The sequence below is a fragment of the Phocoena sinus genome, chromosome 20 (assembly GCF_008692025.1).
Source record: "Phocoena sinus isolate mPhoSin1 chromosome 20, mPhoSin1.pri, whole genome shotgun sequence".
Classification (NCBI taxonomy): Eukaryota; Metazoa; Chordata; class Mammalia; order Artiodactyla; family Phocoenidae; genus Phocoena; species Phocoena sinus.
The window spans coordinates 26,722,492-26,739,358 of NC_045782.1; the positions used below are offsets into that span (position 1 = coordinate 26,722,492).

General features: G+C 39.3%; 1 protein-coding gene across 1 annotated transcript in view; it reads left to right on the forward strand.

The window, feature by feature from the left end:
- The window catches only part of ANKFN1 (ankyrin repeat and fibronectin type III domain containing 1), a 155,063-nt gene that overhangs the window by 96,747 nt on the left and 41,449 nt on the right, over positions 1-16,867 (forward strand). Inside the window, exons 9-12 of the mRNA XM_032617038.1 lie at positions 4,031-4,130; positions 4,422-4,554; positions 5,032-5,148; positions 13,084-13,299. Of these exons, the coding sequence (XP_032472929.1) occupies positions 4,031-4,130; positions 4,422-4,554; positions 5,032-5,148; positions 13,084-13,299 (566 nt within the window). The remainder of the gene's footprint in view (positions 1-4,030; positions 4,131-4,421; positions 4,555-5,031; positions 5,149-13,083; positions 13,300-16,867) is intronic.

Here is a 16,867-nt window from a genome sequence, read left to right on the forward strand (position 1 = left end):
ATGGTCCTCTTTCTGGAAATATATTTCAGCACCCATGGGAAAAGGAAAAGAGACTCTTGAAGGTGTCATGTGGACAAGACTTTATCATTTACATTCAAAATTCATTGGTAAAACTGGTCACATGGCCCCAACCCAACCACAAGAGCTCCAAAAGTACAATTGTATTGTACCATGTGCCCAAACTGGAGGAGACCTGAAATATTGAACATTTTCATGGGCCCCTTTCCCAACTGGTAGTAGCATTTCTCATTTTTCTCTTTTTTTTAGTCTAATTTTTTTAGTTTAGTTTTCATTTTTATTTAAGTTATATGTGACTATACTCTGAAGCCAGATTATGTGGGTTCAAATACAGGCTAGACATTTACAGATCTGCATGACCTTAAGCAAGTTGCCTGCTTCTCTATACCTCACTGTGCTCACCTGTAAAATGCAGACAAGAATTATATAAACCTGTCAGCCATCTGAGGACTGAATTACTTAAAATAAGTAAGGCACTACGAAGAACTTTATTATGAACGAAAAAACAATTTCTCCCATCCTCCATTTTCTATTCCCTAGAGGCTCAATTATTTTGATATTTTCTCCATATCTCTAAATAACAGGCTTATATTGCTAATTCTTGATTTTTAAAAAAATATACAAAGTAGAATTGGTCCTTCATTAAAATGATTTGTATGTTAAATATATATATATAGTTATTATCTCACTAAGGAAGATGATTATTTCTTTTTTATCCCTCCACCCTCTTATACGTACATGTAATTCCTACTCCCTCATTCTCCTAATATAGTCATTTTAATAAGATCCGTATTTATTGCTAACATTATAATGATCATATAAATTTTATGATTATTTTCCTTTCCTGGATAACTTGTTTCCTCTGTAGATAATAATCAACTTTTATGTGTTTTTTTATTTTTCCATGTGGTTATAACCAATTAATCCCCAAGCTATTCTCCAGTTCTATCAATTTTCTTTCAATACAATCAGATACATAAGTATTGTTTCAAATGGCATCTTCTTAAAGAAACCTCTCATAGAGCCCTCTGACCTGCTCCAATCTAGCCTGGTTACTGGCTGCCTCTATGTCTGTTACTTACTGGCACCCTAGGATCTCCTTTCACCACGACGTTGAGGACTCTTCTTGCCACTCTCCAATACTGGATTTCTTCTTTTTTGTTTACCATCTCTTCCTTTTTCTGGGGTTTGTCTGCCATTGGTGGGAGCCTTTCCTCTAGTAGCTTCCTGTCAGGACACTTGGGAGCTAATTTTTGGATACATTAAGTGTCTTATGGTGTATTTATTCTATTTAATATTTATTTAGGATAAATAAGAATAAGTATAGAAGTAGATAAGTATAGTATTCCCAACTGAAATAATTTTCCTTCATATTTTGAAGGTGTTGCTTCATTGCCTTCAAGCTTTCAGTGCTGAAAAGTCTGATACCATTCCGATTCCAGAAGTTTTATATGAAATCTACTTTTTCCTGCCCTGGAAGGTTTTAAGTTTTCTTTTTACCTTCAGTATTCTAAAATTTCACTGTTATGTACCTTCATGTGGCTCTATTTTTGTCTGTTGTGCTGCACATTTGGCAAGTTCTTTCAATACAGAAACTTATAGCCTTCAAGTATGGGGGTATTTTCTTAAATTATTTTTTTAATTATTTCTTCCCCTCCTTTTGCTCTGCTCTCTCCTATGAGAACTCTTATTCAGATACTGAACCTCATGGACTAGCCCTTTAGGTTTTCCACCCCCGCTCCTACTTTCCATCCTCATGTCTCTTTGCTCCACTTTCTTGCAGATTTCCCCAATTTCATTTTCTATTTGGTTTTTCAGACTTTGATAACATATTTTTAATTTCCAATGTTCTCTATTGTTCTCTGAATATTTCTCTTACAGACCTTTATCTTTTTTACAAGGATGCAATGTCTTTGCTTGTCTCTCAGGCTATTAATGATAGGCTTTGTTTCAATTTATGTTTTCTTCTCTCAACATGGTCTCCCCTCTAAATTGCTTTTGTTTGGTTTTGGCCTGTGTTTTTTCTGTTACATGTGCTTTTCAAACTGCCTAGTGATCCTTGGATGTGTACTCAGATTTAAGAGAAGAGAACTCAATAGCTGTTGGGAAGCTCTGAGCACGTGGATAGGGCTCCTTACTTATACAGATCACTGTAGGGTGATCTGGCATGGCCTTATCTTTAGGAAAGCAGTAAAGCCAAAGTCAGAATCTTTAGGTGTACTCTTACGCTAATCAGAGTCTCCAGAGATGCTTCTTCCAGTGTTCTGCCTGGAGAATATAAATTTGAGTACCACTGCTCCGAGAGTCCAGTGGGGAAATATTCTGTATGGAAACTTTCATTTAATCCACCTGTTTTGAGTACATACCACTCCCTCCCTCCATTTTTTAACCATACACCATATCTTTAACTCTAAAGATCTCTGTTTTTATGCTTTCCAGAGAATATGCTACTAGCTTTCTTCTAGAGTGGTGAAAGGGTAGGAGAGGATATTTAGAAGTCTAACTACTTTTTAAACAGATTTCAACAAAACACCCTGATTTCAGCTCCACATTCACCACTCTTCCAGCAGTATATGGTGCCCATGGGTGATACAGGTTACTTCTCAGCTTTCTCAGGTCTGCTAAATCCATCCGTCCATCTGCTTTCTAGCTACCAAAATTCACGTGCTTTTGTCTCTTTCCCATCTCTTTGTCTTGACAGATTTACGTCACTTCCTCTTTCTTAAATCTCTTTACTCTGCTTTTAGTAAGATTTTGGGAGAGAGTAGTATGTGATAAATAAGTTCAATATGCTGCCTTTAATCAGAAGTCCCAGCAGCATTATTTTCAAGTAGAATATAACCAGCAAAATACATGTTCAAGTTAGAAAAAAATGCTTTTGCTTTGTTCTGCCAGGAATAACCATTACCAACACAAGCTTGAAGCTGGCATGAATGCTTGTGTCAATCAGCTCATTCCCAACTGCTCCTATAGGATCATGGGCAGAGCCACACTGGGCCTCAGCCATGGGCCATCCGCCCAGGTTTCCATGTCTAACAGCAGTGATATGGACCACGTTCTCATCCGCAGTAAAATGTCTGTCAGGAGTTTGGTGATGACCCCAATAACCTCAGCTTCCCTTCATTAATTATATTTAAGATGAGAATTAAATTAGTGATCATCTAGTTCAGCTCTAGGGAGCACAGTTTGCAAAGACTGCTACAGGAAATCTACTACTTTTATCAGTGAGAGCTCCAGCTGTAAATAAAAGAGCTAAACAGAAGCAATGGATGATTTGTTCATCACTGTAACCATAGAACCTAACATATAGTAGTGTACCAATAAATATTTATTCAGTGAACAAATGCTTGTTTTTCTGGGTACTGCCTTTTTTATCTTGGACAATCCACTTAACCTCTCCGTCTCAGTTTCTTCTTCCGAATAACAAGGATAATCATACCTATGCCTACAACTATTTTTGTAAGCCAACATACACACTGGAAAAAAACTACCCCAGAATGCTAGCAGTGGTTCTACTAACGTGGTAGGATGATATGTGTGGGATTTTGTTCTTTTTTTCTATGCTCCAGACCTCCTGCAATGTGCCTATCTTAATTTTATAATGAAAAAAAAATTTAATGGAATATGCAGACTAACAAGAAGAGCTTTGCAAACATTGAGAAGTATGTGACTATTAAAAGGCAATGGGAGCTGGGGACAAAAGATGATCTCGTTTCTTCATATCCCACCTCATAATAAATAAGGAGAATATAAACAAAACACCTAAGTGACTTCACCTGGAGTTATAAATGTTACTCATTTCCAACAGTTTTGAGGAGCTGTTCATTAATTAACTACTGGCATCTCAAGATACAAAAGCATCTTGACGGAATGAATGAGCTGAATCCCTACATGAAACTGAGTATAAGTGACACTGAAGGGACAGGAGACAGAAAGGCAAAAAGGTGGGAAGAAGGCACTGAGAGTGTTCTTCCAGTGGAATTTACACTGTATTTTTTTTTCTGTGTTCCAGAAAGTTCAAAATTACAAACCACGGGCCGCAAGCAGTCAGTCTCTAGGAGCCTGAAACACCTATTCCATTCGTCAAACAAGTTTGTGAAGACCTTGAAACGGTGGGTCCTATGTAGTTTTTCCAGGAAGTCTTAGCTTCTCAGGAATCTGCTGCTTTTGGTTCTGAGTGGAAACTTGATAGAGATTTCTTCTTTTTATTATTAAGACAACACAAAATTCACTTTTCTTCTGAAAATTTGGACAAGATAGCCAATAAATTTGTGGTATTTAAGAATATGCTCATAGGTATATTTTAAATTATCTTTTATCATGTCCAAAAATATTTTTTCCATGATCCAGGCTTGGAGGAGAAGATGATTGAGGACAATTTTTATTTTGCTTTTTCTTTTTAGGGGACTCTACATAGCTGTTATATTTTATTACAAAGACAATATGTTAGTCACCAATGAAGATCAAATACCGATTGCTGAAATAGATGACTCTCACACCAGTTCCATTGCACAAGATTTTCTGTGGTTCACAAAGGTATCCTGAGTTCTAATTTTATTCTTCCCCACTTTGCACCAACAGTCTGTGCATAAATCTCTGAAACTTTAGTTGAGGGGTTGAGGGGTCTCCAGTGATCAAAATGTTGGGGTGGGAGTAAATTATCTCAAAGGTCTTGTTCAGCCCTGATTTGCCCTATGTCGTTAAGAATGCCAAAATAGTATCTACACTACAGTTTCAAAGCAAAGAAGCTTCCATCCTGTCAGATTGTGTCTCCACTATTCTGAGTTATGGGATCATTTGGCAAAGACTAAAATGTGAATCTGATGGTTTCATTAACATTCAGATCTTTTTCCAATTGGACAGAGATCAAAAAGTTGTTTCGCATGCATCTGAAAATGGACTGGAGAACAAACATCAAGGGTCAGGTTTCCTTCTCCCTACGTTGCTTTGATGCCACAACCTAAATCATGTACTGGCTTGGACGATGATATGACTTCGTGACTTCTTTTGCAGCTGTCTTGTATGTGGGAAGATATAAGGTGGTTGAGGCAAAGCACACCTATCTCGATGTCCTCATCCACAGTACTACAAACTCGGCAGAAGATGCTTGCAGCAACAGCCCAGTTACAGGTGAGGGGCCAGGTTTCAACCCAGACCTCCAAGGAAATTTTAGAGAAACACGGCAGTTCAGTTACCAATCCTACCCGGAAAGGATATATGAAGTCTTCTTGGACAGTTTGAGCTGCACACCTGCCTTTGTAGGGAACCTGTGCTTCTGGCAGTCTCCTGGAAGGAGGAACAGGGGTCTAACCTGAAGAGTCTAGGTGTGAACAAGGAGTAAAGAGACTTGAATTCTGGATTTGATGTTAATCGGTCAACTCATTTCTCCTTTCTGGGTCTGAGTTTCATCACTTGCAAAATAAGAGGTTGACTAGCTCCCTTGAAGACCTCTTGATGCTCTGGCATCCTGCGCATCTATGAGTATACGGAGATAGACAAAGAGACCCCCAGATATTTTAAGGAGTTTCTTGGCTTGATGCTTATGGCATCGATGATGCAAAGGCATTTGCATACATTTTTGATAATTTAAAAAAAAAAAAAAAAACAAAAACTTCTTAAAAGCTTACCTTTAATTCTGAATTTATATTCAGAATTCAGAATTTATATTAACCCAATCAGATCAGGTCCCCAAGCCCTGCAAGAATCTTTGTAGGTTACAGAGCCCCTCCTAGAAATGATATTGAATTCTATCCAGTCTCTTCTGGGTTTCCCTTTCATTGTTTTTTGTTCTGTTTTGATATCTGAATTTGTGCCTCTTAGCACAAAAAAACATCTGCAACATAGAACTGGGGCCTTTAAGATATCATGAGCCTTGATCAGTGATGGGTATCTACCTACAAAGCTGTCAGTTACATCAACCCCAGAAATACACATAACAGGAATCTACATAAGCTGTGTTGGGCCAGGCCATACCAGCCGAAGCATAAGAATAGAGTCATAATAACAAAAATATTTTCTACAGTTCCACCCCCACCTGCAATTACACAAATTTCATTTCTTGACCCATGCAATAATTTGACTCCTTGCAATAATCATAATTATTGTCTTGCTATTATAATAAATTCTGAAAGGTAACCCTTAAACCTCCTGTTCTATACTCCATTGCATAGGCGGTATATTGCCTTTTGTCCTCAGTAAGATTTTAAAAAACCATGCTCTCCATTTCAACTCACTCTTGATTACAGAATCTTCTCCTTCAATTCAAGAAGTTCTTGGAGCTGGGCCATGATGACTGTGCTGAATTCAAAGAGCCTCTTCCTTTCATCACTGACCAGCTTGAGCTGGATCAAGCCACTATACCTCAAGAACACCTCTTTCTTTAGGATAAACTTCATTCCCAGTAGGCTCCTTGGTCCCTTAGTAAAGTTCTTTCCCAGGAGTCCTTAATGGACCCTCCCATTAGCCCACCATACAGCCCAGATGTGCTTAGATCACAGACAGAACAACTTTAGAATTTCAAATGGGGCTCTTTATTTTATGTTTATTAGAGGCTTCCTAGAACACCTTCATCTGATGTCAGTAACATGAGAAGGGTTAGGCTGTCACAAGCCATTGCAGTTAAACACTGAGGGGCTAGAGGGAAGCCATGATGGTCAGTGTGCCCTACTCAACTATTACTTCCATTGCAACAGCTCTTGGATTTGGCCTCCCAAGGTACTGACCCCCATCACTTTTCATAATGCATCAGCCCCCTTCTGAGGTCATTTTCCTCCTTGTCTAGCTTAGATTACTTAGCCCATCATAATCACTCCCTTGAAAATCCTCTAAATTTCTGGCCACTGTCTCCCTCCATATTATCTATTTGGAAAAAAATCCAAGCCTGGATGAATCCAACATGTCTACACTAGAGTAGTTGCACACTGCTGCAGAAAAAGCATCACTGAAAAGGGGGGGTGAGGTATGATTGGTTTTATGTTAAATTCATGACTACAATTCTCACATGTAAGGTTACCTTGTGATCACATTCCATTTCTCTACTAAATTCACTTTCCCAAATTACGAGGCAACTATTTAAAACCTTCTCCATTCTACCACATCTCTTTCGCCTTCCCCACATTCTCCATCCCCACATCAGGTGACACTTTACTGTATAACTCGTTAAGAAAATAAATGGGAAATAATTCTTTTTCCACTGCCAAATTGAAAGGCCTCCTTGCACTGATGCTACTTTCTCTTCCTCCCTCCCCCCCCCAATTCCAACAGATAAAGCCTCATTCCTCCTACCAAAGGCTCATCCCTCACATGTGCTCTGGATCTCAATTCTTCACTCCCTCCTTCAGCTACCAATCTCTCTTCTCTTCTTTAGAACCAAACTTCTTGAAAGGGTGGCCAACATTCTCCTTTTGCATTTACTTCCTCACTTCTCATTTAGTTCTAAGCTCTTTCCCTGACTTATGCGACCATATGCCTACCAAACTGCTCTCTCAGGCCACCAATAACCAGAGGCAGATGGTGCTCGCAAAGCTTGAGCCGAAAGGCCCCTCACTTGCATGACCCCGTGAGTGTGGGAGTCGTGCAGTGCTCAGGGAGGGGAAGTTGGGTTACCATCTTTGTGATAAACTGCCTAAAGAAACCCAAGAGGGAAAGGGGATCAGAAATTCCAAATACTCCAGTATTGGGGGAGATTTTCTTTCTCAGTCTAAATATTCACTTTTTTTTTTAATTCACTTTTATACCTAACTTTCATATTTATAATTTTGTATTCTTTATCTTAAAGAGGACCCCAAAATTGTGTGGTACAGGCCCCTACAAAACCTGGATCCATCCCTGCCAATGACTTCAGTTTCACTATATCCAACTGACACTTTTAAATCCTCTTTGCAGCTGACATCTCAGCAGCATTTGATACACTTGGTCCTGCTCTCCTTTTTTAAACTGCCACATCCCTTGGCTTCCATGACTCCATACTTTCCAGATTTTTCCAACTTCCTGGCCTGTCTTTCTCAGTCTCCTCTGCTAGCTTAAATGCTGTTTCCTCTGCTCACAATCCTCTTCTACTTCTTTGTCTCACTAATTCCTACATATCCTTCAGATCTCAGCTTCATTTTTATACTTCCTCAGGGAGCCTTTCTCTGATCTCCCAATTAAGTGAATCACTCACATAGCACCTTGCATTCTTCATTCAGAATGGTGATCACAATACCATTAGTTAATTATCTGTATCGTTATCTGGTCACTGACCAACCTGGACTGTGAGTCCCTGAGCTCAGGGAATGTATCTGCCTTGGTTACCACTATATCCCCCATGTGTGGCACGTGGCAGAGCATCCATAAGTACTGGCTGGATAAATAAATGTATTTATCAGTCCAACCCCTGTACCCCTAAGATCACACTTGAGGGTACGCCATCTAACCAAAGGGAAAAGAGATCACAGAAACGTACCTCACGCCATAGTTACCACCTGGAGAGCTCTCCAGCCCTGCACAGTGACCAGTGCCTCGTAGTACTTAAGAGCTACCCCTTTCAGTGCCCATCAAAGGTCAGAGCACCACCTGCCTAAACAATAGGAGTCACTTTCATCTTTTTTTGTAATACCTATTGCCCAAACTCCTTGCTGACCTTTAGAATGAAAACGTCTAGAAATACTGAAGCCACTCTTTTTTTTTTTGGGGGGGGGGAAGGGCAGGGGGTGACAAGGCACAGAAAAAACTTTTCAGAAGAGGAAGAAACATAAATTGGGGGAGATTTATACTTAATATTTTAGGTCTCTTTACTAATCTAACATGTCTTACAACGTTCTGAGAAAAGTTAAAAGGCATTCTTAAATAGCTTGATTGGCATCAGCCATACATAAATCGTATTGCTTTACCTACGGTATATCTCATTTTACTCTCCCCGCCTTTCCAGCATCACTACCACTGCTTCATTACTCCAGTTATGTCAAAAGCCTCCAAAGTCATCCTCCTGCTTCCAGTCTTAACACCCTCCAACCTGTTCTCCACACTCCTGCCAGAGTAGCCAATAAAAGATGCTGACCATGTCATTCCCTGACTCATACTCTTTCAAGAGTGGCGCAGACATTTTATCATGGCACACAAAGGCCTTCCTTGCCATCTTTCTCCCTCTCCTCTGTTTCCATGGCACCCTGACTTACCTTCATCAAGTGCATACAAACCACTGTGCATCCTGCGCCTTATTTTCCAGTTTCTGCTCTATAGGGAGGTTTTTATTAAATTAATTTTTATTAGAGTATAGTTGCTTTACCATGTTGTGTTAGTTTCTACTGTACAGCAAAGTGAACCAGCTATACGTATACATATATCCCCTCTTTTTGGATTTCCTTCCCATTTAGGTCACCACAGAGCACTGAGTAGAGTTCCCTGAGCTATACAGTAGGTTCTCGCTAGTTATCTCTTTTATACATACGAAGGTTCTTTAATACATGATCATAAATAATAATCGTGAAACAACATTTATCTAATAGAGTAAGTGCCAGGCATTTTGCTAAGTGCTCTCCAAACTATATCTCATTTTATCTTCACCACACCATAATGAGAAAGTACTATTTTGATATTCATTTAACACAGGATAAAACTGAGGCCTAGAAAGGGAAAATAACTTGCCCAAGGTTGCACAGATAGGAAGTAGCAGAGTCTGGATACAAACCCTGATCTATATAACTCCAAAGCCTGTATTCTTTCCAATATTTCATCACCTTATTGTGCATTCATTTTACAAAAATTTTAAACAGAACAAATTATATACATTATAGTTAGAAAAGAAAAGGTAAAAGTCTATTCTGTATCATTTGGAGTCTATCCAGGAGACGTGGTCTTACATTTTATTTGGAAGAAGGTAAAGTATGAATTAATATGACCTAGGCAGGAGAGATAAGGATCTGCCAGCATTAGGATTAAAAAATACTAATAATAAGATTAGAAAGCCTAAAGTGGCCAGGACCCCACACTGTTTTTCCTACTTTTAGGAAAATGGCAGAGGCCCCAAGAGGCAGAAGGGTACCTTCCTCTTACACTGCGAGATACCCGAACTACTCATCCTCAAAATGCAGGAATAACCTGAAACTAGATTGGGTTATATTAAACTTTCCTCCTCCACAGATTTTATTTTTTTTCTGCAAACTCTTACTTTTATTTTATTTTTTATTGGAATAGAGTTGATTTACAATGTTGTGTTAGTTTCAGATGTACAGCAAAATGAATCAGTTATACATATACATCTATCCCCTCTTTTTTAGATTCTTTTCCCATATAGGTCATTATAGAGTACTGAGTAGAGTTCCCTGTTGCTATACAGTAGGTCCTTATTAGTTATCTATCTTATAGATAGTAGTGTGTATGTGTCAATCCCAATCTCCCAATTTATCCCTCCTCCCCTTTCCCCCCGGTTAACCATAAGTTTGTTTTCTACATCTGTGACTCTATTTCTGTTTTGTAAATAAGTTCATTTGTACCATTTTTTTTAGCTTCCTCCTCTACAGCTTTTAGAAACGAGTGTTAGTGAGCTAAAGCCAGGTAACAATTCATGAATACTATGTCTCTTTCATTTTTCAAGGGGGGGAGAAGGTTTCCCCGAAATTTTACTCTTCTTTTCCAGGCCTTCATATCTCTACGCCAGACCTCCTTCAACTTCCCATGTCACCCCAAACTGAATGAAAGTCCCTAAGTATTGTGCATCTGTCCAGGGCTTACTGACAGCCCTGCGGTTTGTTGTGGTTATAACCTAGAGGCATTCCTGTGAGCCATCAGATGGCTTTTACTTCTCTTTACCTTGTAGAATCCTCAGAGTTCCCAGATCTCCTCATCTTGATTGCATAGCATGACAAGTATTAACATGGTATGTTTTTCCTTTAGGCACTAAAGAACCCCAAATTTGCCCCCTTAGAACGTGGTTGCAACTTATTTTCACAAAGATATTCCTCTTTTAAATTGGGCTCTTCCCAGAGCTAGCTATCCAACCCAATTTGCTATCAACAAAGAATTTCAGGAAGACTTTTAGTGCTTCTCGTTTAGTCAGCATATCCAAAACTAACAGTGAATCACTGATAATAAACTCTGCCTAAATGAAATGACCATCTCATTCAATGTCCACTCACCCACTTTGATCCAAAGCAAATCAAATTTTCCAGTGTCCTAATGATGTTACTTCAGTCAACAAAAATTTCTTGAGCTATTACTATGCACCAGGCACTGTGCAAGGAACCCAGAGAAACAGAGATGAAAAAAACCATGATTTCATGACATGTACATCAATACACAGGAAAGTCAAAGTCATGCTAAGATACAAGTTGGTACATGAAGCAGTAGGGGACAAAAAAGGAGATGATAAATTCTACCTGTGAGAGTTGAGAAAGTCCTCCCAGAGAAGGTGAAACCTGGGCTGAGTGTTGAAAATGAGTAAGTATAAACCAGGGTGGAATTCCAGTTGGAGCACTAAAGAAAGCCCATACCCTGCCTACTTGCATCAAGCTTGAAAGTTTACAAAACACTTTCTCATACATTGCTTGACTTAATCCACCAATCATTCTATAAGGTAAGGATTAGCATAAGGGATGTCTGAGCTGTAAGGACTCTTAATTTTAGATGATGAAACTCAGAGCCAGAAAGAGTAAGTCATTTTTTAGAAGTCTAAGTGTTAATGAACAGCAGCCAGACCTGAAACTCAACACCAGGATAACTAAAGGCTTAACAGCAGTAATGTGCTGGAGCCAACTTGTACTCACTTAGGAGAGCCAACAGTTAAGTATTCAGAGATTTTCAAAGCCTGTTGTCACAACCTTTGGTAGCTTGAAACAGGGTACTGTGGGAGTATTTACACCACAGAAATTGGCATATTATATATCAAGCCTTTTTTTTTTTTTTTTTTTTTTTTTGATGGCCAGTTTACCAGCATGCCATTTCTGATTGGCCAGTACTGCTTTGCAGCAAACTGCTTTATATAAGACTGTAGTACTACACAGGGCTGGATTAAAAGCCTTACCCAATTACTTCTCTATGATTTAGAAGTTAATTGTTAGAAAGGGATAATCTGACTGAGTAGTTAGGCCATTTCTCAAAACAGTAATCCTTCCAAATGAATTTTTATAATGTCAATATTATGTATGAAATTTCTTATTTATGTGTTCTGTCCTTGCAAATTAAGAAAAGAAAAAAAAAGACATAGTCCCTACCTATGAGGAACATTCCACTGTTCTTGTAAATGTGAATACTGATCAGCTGGCTCATTCATTTTTAGGTCATCCTTATCACTTTCACAAATTCCAGTTCTAGTTTTGCACTCCTGCTAACAGGTTATCTTGTCAGCACTTATGAGAGCTCACAAAAATAACAGCCAGGAGCTCTGAGATGATATTTGTAAAACTGCTTATTTTAATAACATCTACCTGGGCCCCTTCACATTTAATGTGGCATCCTTCTCTTCTTACCTTTCTAAAAGTATTGTCTACCTTGTTGACCTAGCTCACAAACAATTTTAACAAAATTTTAAATAAACAGAACTCTCTGAAATGCAGATAAGTCAAACCAGGCCAATCTCCCAATTAAAGTATCTTGAAGGGAATGTGCAGTCATGTGGGGACCTGGACAATGTGCTACGTTGTCAATTCACTTCTTCATTTTAAACAAGCCCACTTCATACCAGCTTACTGTAGAGCTCTTGAAAACTCCACAAGTAGCATACCTGAAATATCAGGCATTTTTCTTTAAAACATCTGGGATTCTCTTCGAGTGCTGGTAACTGAGGTTTATGTGCTGGTGTGTCTATGTGGGTAAGAGATATTTACAGATATTAAATTTGCTTAAAAAAACATAATTTTTGTGCCTCTTGCTATAATCTTTGCAGGCTTATGGTGAAGACATTCTCTTTGAGCTTCTGTTAAGCACATTTGTATGATGCTACATATTCTATTATAGGGTTAAGTCTGCTCAACAACAACCACCCAAAAACAGCTTCTCAGAAACATCAGATAATTATTCAGTGTCTTTCGTTGCAGTTATGTTGCTTTGTTTGCACATCATCTAAGCTACCAGAAATCTGTTTGTTTCTAGAATTTACTTGGGACACACAATTTGGGAAGAGTTTACTATGAACCCATTAAAGACCGGCATGGAAACATCCTCATAGTCACCATCAGAGAGGTGGAGATGCTCTATTCATTTTTTAATGGCAAATGGATGCAGATCTCAAAGCTGCAAAGCCAGAGGAAGTCTCTCTCAACACCTGAGGAGCCAACAGCCTTAGACATTTTACTGATAACCATCCAGGTATGTAGTCTTTTCAATTTTCCTAATAAAAATTCCAAACACACTTATTGAGGCTCTAGTGAAATGTATCAAGAGCCATTTACATATGCAGTAATGGAATGAAGAGGTCCGGAGGCATGTCATTGTTTGTATTCCACACATAGGAAAGATTCAAAAGCATCAATCAGCTCGTCACTTCTACAAGTCCCTTCCAAGGCCCTAAAAACTTCACACTCATAATTTTGTATTACTTTCCTTAAGAAAAGCACAAAAAATTGTATCAGCTTAAGGCCCGACCAAACTTGGATTTGCCCCTAGACACACAGCTAGAAAATGACAGAGCTGAAAGTTGAACTCAGATCTTCTGATTGGAAGCAGGCTTCTTTCTGCTATATTATATCACATTTGGAGGCAGGAGTTAGGATTTTAATGAGTGAGGGATGGGAGATGAAATAAAAGATGAGTCACCTGAGAACTAAATAGCCACCAAAATTCAAAAATCAGGCAGCTGAGATCCAGTCTCTTAATCTCGATGGCAGAGCTAGGATACAAACCTATATCTTGTGCTCCTGAGTCTAGCACTCTCTCCACGCCACCACACAGCTTCACATGTTCTTACGTAAACATGGGCTTCGAGCTGTTTCTTTTTCCTTCTTTTAAATCCAGTGATGGGGATGAGTCCTATAGAGCTCTCCAGTTAGGTGGCAAAGCTAGGAGAAACAACTACCTTGAGGCCTACACAACCAATGGCATATATCGACAAGACAGCCAATCTGGAGTAATGGGGAAGAAAGGGCTCAATCTCAGACAAACAAGCCAAACCCAAGCCTTGGCCCAGTAACCCCTCAGATCACCCTAAACAGCTAAGTAACCAGCCTGCTGACGTACTTTCATTCCCCACTGAGGGGTGGCTAGTACAATAATCTCACCTTTCTATTACTTGCTCTGGCCCAGACCAGGATAAAGTCCAGTGTGGCAAAGGTAAGCTAATTGGTCAAAGCCAATACCTCTGGATTTGATTTCATGGAATTTGGGTTCATATGAAATTTATAGAGGGTGAGGGTGTGTGTGTGTGTGTGTGTGTGTGTGTGTGTGTGTGTGTGTGTGTGTGTGTGTGTAGGTGGGAGCAGGGAACACAGACACATTTGTGGTTCCCCTCTTCACCTTTTATAAGTAAGTGCTAAAAGAAACATTTAAAAAATCATAATAAATTGAGCTTTTACAGGGTGACTAATACACTAATCCCCTATAGGGATAAATTGGAGTCTGGGCTACCTTTGCTCCTAGAAACACAGCACAGGCCCCAGCATGATATAATACCTGGTTTCTCCTAGACTTATTACATTAAAAATGTGTTACAGGTGCAGAAAAATTCCAATCTGGCAAAAAGTTGTTAGAGAAGGAGACCAAAAATAGAGGCAAGATCAGGTTTCCACACAGATCCAAGTGGAAAATTTACCCCCGCTGACTGGCACATTCCTGCTTGATGTCATTCCCACCCACCCCCTACTCTCCTTTTTTCTCCTTCTACTTTTTCTCTCTCCCCTCCTTCCCGTACAGGTCTTACACTGGAGAGGAAATGGGGGAATAAAACTATTAGGGCGGTATTCAGTTACTCCTAGACTTAACATTTAATTATGTCAGGAGGCAGCCCCACCAATTCAACATAGAGATAGGTCTTGGTGGTTGACCAAAGCAGGCTGGGTAATTCCTACAATTCCAGGCCACAAACCACTCTTTTTTCTCAGGGTCATAAGAATGATGACCTCCAGGCCTTCTGATTGGAAGCCTGAGCTTCTTTCTGCTACATCACACCACATTCTGAGGCACCACTTTGGACTCAGGCCGACTGGGTATGATTCCTGACTCCACCTTTTCTGGTTATGTGACTCGAACAAGTTACTTAATTTCTTACCTCCTGTATTTCCTTCTCTGCAAAACAACCTACTTCACTGGGTTCTAATGAAGAGTAAATGAGTTAAATACATAAAGCATTAGAAGAGTAGCACAAAGTGAGTGCTCTATAAATGTTAGTTATTTTTATTATTTCTCCACTCAGAAAAATCCAACCAATGCTAGGCTCTCCCTCAGGGCACACCCAGTCCATCTCCTTCTCATCTGTACTCTCCCAGGAGACCCTAGGTACTGGCTCAGTCATTTCACTACTTCTTCTACCTTTTCGTAAGAACTAAAGAAAAATTGTATAAAGACTAAATGATCCACAATGGAGTTTTCAAAACAGATAAGGGCTTTAACAAAATCTGGGCCCATAACTAATGCACTAATCCTCTAGGGCCCCAGGGAACCTCCAGGGTCTAACCCGCTCAAATTCCTGACCCTCTCAAGTCCCAGACCTTCATAACAAGCCACTCTCATATATCTGGAAGGGAGAGAGAAATCCTTCCCACACTTGCCTGGGAAGGAAAAGAGAGTTATTACAGACAAGTTAGAATCCCCCTGAGCAAACTAACTGGCAATGAGGGTACAGTTGACCCTTGAACAAACAACATGGGGGTTAAGGGTGCTGACACCACCCCCCCAGTAGTAAATCCAAATATAACTTTTGACGCCCCAAAATTATAATGTGAAAAAGAAATTCATATTTATTTAGAGGTATAACAATTCATGCGTTGATAATAAAGAAGCAGCAGTATGACTGCTTTATGGTAGCCTAGCGTAACTGATACAATTGCTTCACAGTAGCCTAGCCTATATACGCTTATGAATGGTCATAAAATTTTTATGGCATACGGTATTATAGTCACATTCGTAATACAGTATTGGAAACATTGTTACTTTTTTTAAAAAGCACTTACCTGTGGTGACAGCCTGATAGGCAGTTTCTCCAATTACAAGAGACAGGCATACTGTATGGTAATGTAATTCTCTGAAAGAAAAGTTATAAAACAGTAAGAAAACTAAAACATTATTAATTTTACATTAAATACTACTCACCTTTTGCCTATGTAAGGATAGGTTATCCACTTCAATACAAGTCTAGCACAATACAAGTGTACACAATATTCCACACATATATTTTTGTATATTTATTGAAATCCAGGTATAAGTGGACTCACATAGTACAAACCCATGTTGTTCAAGGGTCAACTGTGTTTCCAACAGAAAGGCCCCTCTCAGGTGCTGAGTTTCTCCGACCATAATCTTCAGGGGTCACTTCAATAACTAGAAACCTCCAGGTAAAGTTTTCTCTGAAGATTAATCTCTCACATTTGTACTACACTTTCAAGTTTATAACACTTTGTCACATCTATATCATTTGATCCTCATGAAAACCCAGTGAGGTTGAGTGGGAAATTTCTGTCCAATTCATAAATGAAGCTATGGATTTCAGGGAAGTAACTCACCAAGGTCCTATTACCAAAAAAGCAGCCTGTGGGACTAAGACACAAGTCTTCTGACTCCTAGCCTGGTGCCCTTCCCATTCTGCCATGTTGCTTTACACACCTTCCCCGTCCTTTTCTCTAGATCCTTTTTAAAAGTGTGATCCTAGAGAAGCTGTGGTGAAGCTTGCCCTCCATCTCCCTCCCATCCCTGCTCTCCTTCCCTTGATCTCCTTAGGCATTTCTTG